The sequence below is a fragment of the Penaeus chinensis genome, chromosome 31 (assembly GCF_019202785.1).
Source record: "Penaeus chinensis breed Huanghai No. 1 chromosome 31, ASM1920278v2, whole genome shotgun sequence".
Lineage (NCBI taxonomy): Eukaryota > Metazoa > Arthropoda > Malacostraca > Decapoda > Penaeidae > Penaeus > Penaeus chinensis.
In genome coordinates, this window is record NC_061849.1 from 28967071 (window position 1) to 28969570 (window position 2500).

Genomic DNA, 2500 nt, shown 5'->3' on the forward strand with positions numbered 1-2500 from the left:
AAAGCAAATACAGGCACATACACAAACGTGCTAAAACAAGCATATAAAGACTAAGAAACACACGGACACAAACAAACAAAGAAATACACGGGCACAAACACAAATAAACAAAGAAACAACACGGGCACAAACACGAACCCACAATGAAACACACGGGTACGAAGACAAACAAACAAAGAAAAACACGGACACAAACACAAACACAAAGAAACACAAACATGATCACACACATATCAAGTCCTCTTCCACCAACCTCTCCCGCAGAAGAGCATTAGGCAAAACCGGCGGCTCCCCACACGTCTCCTCCTGCTGCAGTAGGTTCTCACACTCTTTCCCCGTGAAGCCTGGCATACAGTCGCAGGCACTGACACCCATACAGGTGCCACCATTCTGACACCCTTTCCCATGGTGGCAGAAGCTATAACAGGTTTGGGAAAAGGGGAGATTCTGTCTCGTGCCTTTCATCTTCCACACTTTATTCGTGCAGGCAAATCTGAAGTGTCTGAGGTGTCGCTCTCGATGGACATTATAGCCTGGGTAGCATAACGCACTGCCCTTCTCGTGGCTGGGTTGGGGCAAGGGGAAGACAATGCGTAAGATGAGGGGGTAAGTTCGCAAATAAGGAAACGAAGCCGAAGGAATAAAGAATATGAAATATGAAAGATATGGAGGGATATAGAGGTAGTTCTGAAGGAAAAAGGGAATACAAGAATGTGTTATAACATATTGTATTTGTTTAAATGCTGCTGTATGCGATATATTTCACGAATACAGCATGTCGCATGAATGCATCAACAAACCTTTTCTTTTTCTTTTATTTCTATGCGTAAAATAGATACAATATATGATACGTAATTATTTTCTTACATTTCTTTGCATAAAAAAAAAAAATATATATATATATATCATGATGTCGGTAATGTATAAATATTGAAAGGGAGATATACAGAAATCATTTATAGTGACATTATGAATTATATGTTAGGTTATATGAATACATTTCAGTTATGGTTATCACCTAAAATGAAGAATGTAGGCCTATTTGTTTATTATTATAATGATATATCTACTGCTTTACTAATATGTAATTTTTTAAAAATTATTTTCTCACCTTTATTATTTATTTATGTCCCTCAAAGTTAAGAACGAAAAGCATAGATAGAGAAAGAAAGCAAATACAAAAAATATAAACAAATCATTATGCAAATCCAATGATGAATAAACAAACCAACGAAACTTAAGGAAATTAAAACTGGAATAAACAAAACAAAAGAGAGAGACAAATTGAGAAAGAGAGAAAAAAATAAATTATATTAAACAAAAGCAATAGAAAAAAAGCCAAAATGAAAGAAAAAAAAAACTCAAAACAAAATAGAAAGGAAAAAAAGGAAATATATAAAACAAAAGCAATAGAAAAAAAAACAAAAATAAAGGAAATTAAAAAAAACTAAAAAAAAAAAAAAAAACAGAAAGAGATAATAAAACACAAGAGACAGAGCAAGAACGGCGCTGCCCAAAGCCACCGGCAGCCAACTCACTCCCTGTTCATGGACGCGTGAGGAATCCGCGGCAGTTCTTGGCATTCCCCGAGATCGTCCACTTCACAGGCCCTCCCGCTGAAGCCCTTGGGACAGAGGCACTGTTCCGGTGCCACGCAGGACCCCCCATTGTGGCACTCCTCTTGACATATGGGTTCGCAGGATGTAGGGGTCAACACGAGGTCATTAAAGCTCCATTCAGATCCTTCGTGGCACTGGAAATCAGCTGTTGTTTCGTTGTTGGGGAGTTTATATCCTGGGAGGCACTCGACGCGGCCCTTGTTGATGCTTCTGGCGATGCGATGGAGGAAAGAGTTTGTTAGTTATTAGTAGAGGGTTTTCATTGATATATATATATATTTTTTTTTTTTTCCTTTTCTTTTCTTTTCTTTTTTTTTCTCTTTTTTTTCTATTTTTTTATATTCTTTTTTTTTTTCTTTTTTTTGGGGGGGACAGGTATTTAGAAAAAAAATGTGACCAGAATCTAAATCAATAGCATATTCATTATCATCATTATCGGTATTGTCATTATCCTGATCGTGATTGTTATCATTATCATTATCCTCATTATCGTTATCATTACAATCATCATCATTATCATTATTACTATTTTCATTATCACTATTACTTATATTATTACAATTTTCATTATTATTATCATTATTTATTATCTTTTACCATTTTCATAATTGCGGGTACCATTATCACAATTATTATCATTATATTAACAAATTATTATTATTATTATTGTTATTATTATTATTATTATTATTATTATAATTACTATCATCATTATTTCATTATTGTTATTGCTCTTATTATTATCATTGTTACCATTATTATCACTTTCATCACTATTATTACAGTATATTCACCGTATATTATCCCGATCGTCAATACATCTAACCACTTACTCTTGGTAATAGACAGCATTCTTGACGTGAGGAACCGAGGCATCACAC

General features: G+C 34.5%; 1 protein-coding gene across 1 annotated transcript in view; it reads right to left on the reverse strand.

Moving 5' to 3' along the window:
* LOC125042120 overlaps positions 1–2500 on the reverse strand; it is a 65304-nt gene that overhangs the window by 44396 nt on the left and 18408 nt on the right. The window contains exons 12-14 of the mRNA XM_047637586.1: positions 2453–2500; positions 1539–1829; positions 254–565 (exon numbers count right to left, since the gene is read on the reverse strand). The exon at positions 2453–2500 is cut by the window's right edge and continues 291 nt beyond it. Coding sequence (XP_047493542.1) covers positions 254–565; positions 1539–1829; positions 2453–2500 — 651 coding nt within the window. The remainder of the gene's footprint in view (positions 1–253; positions 566–1538; positions 1830–2452) is intronic.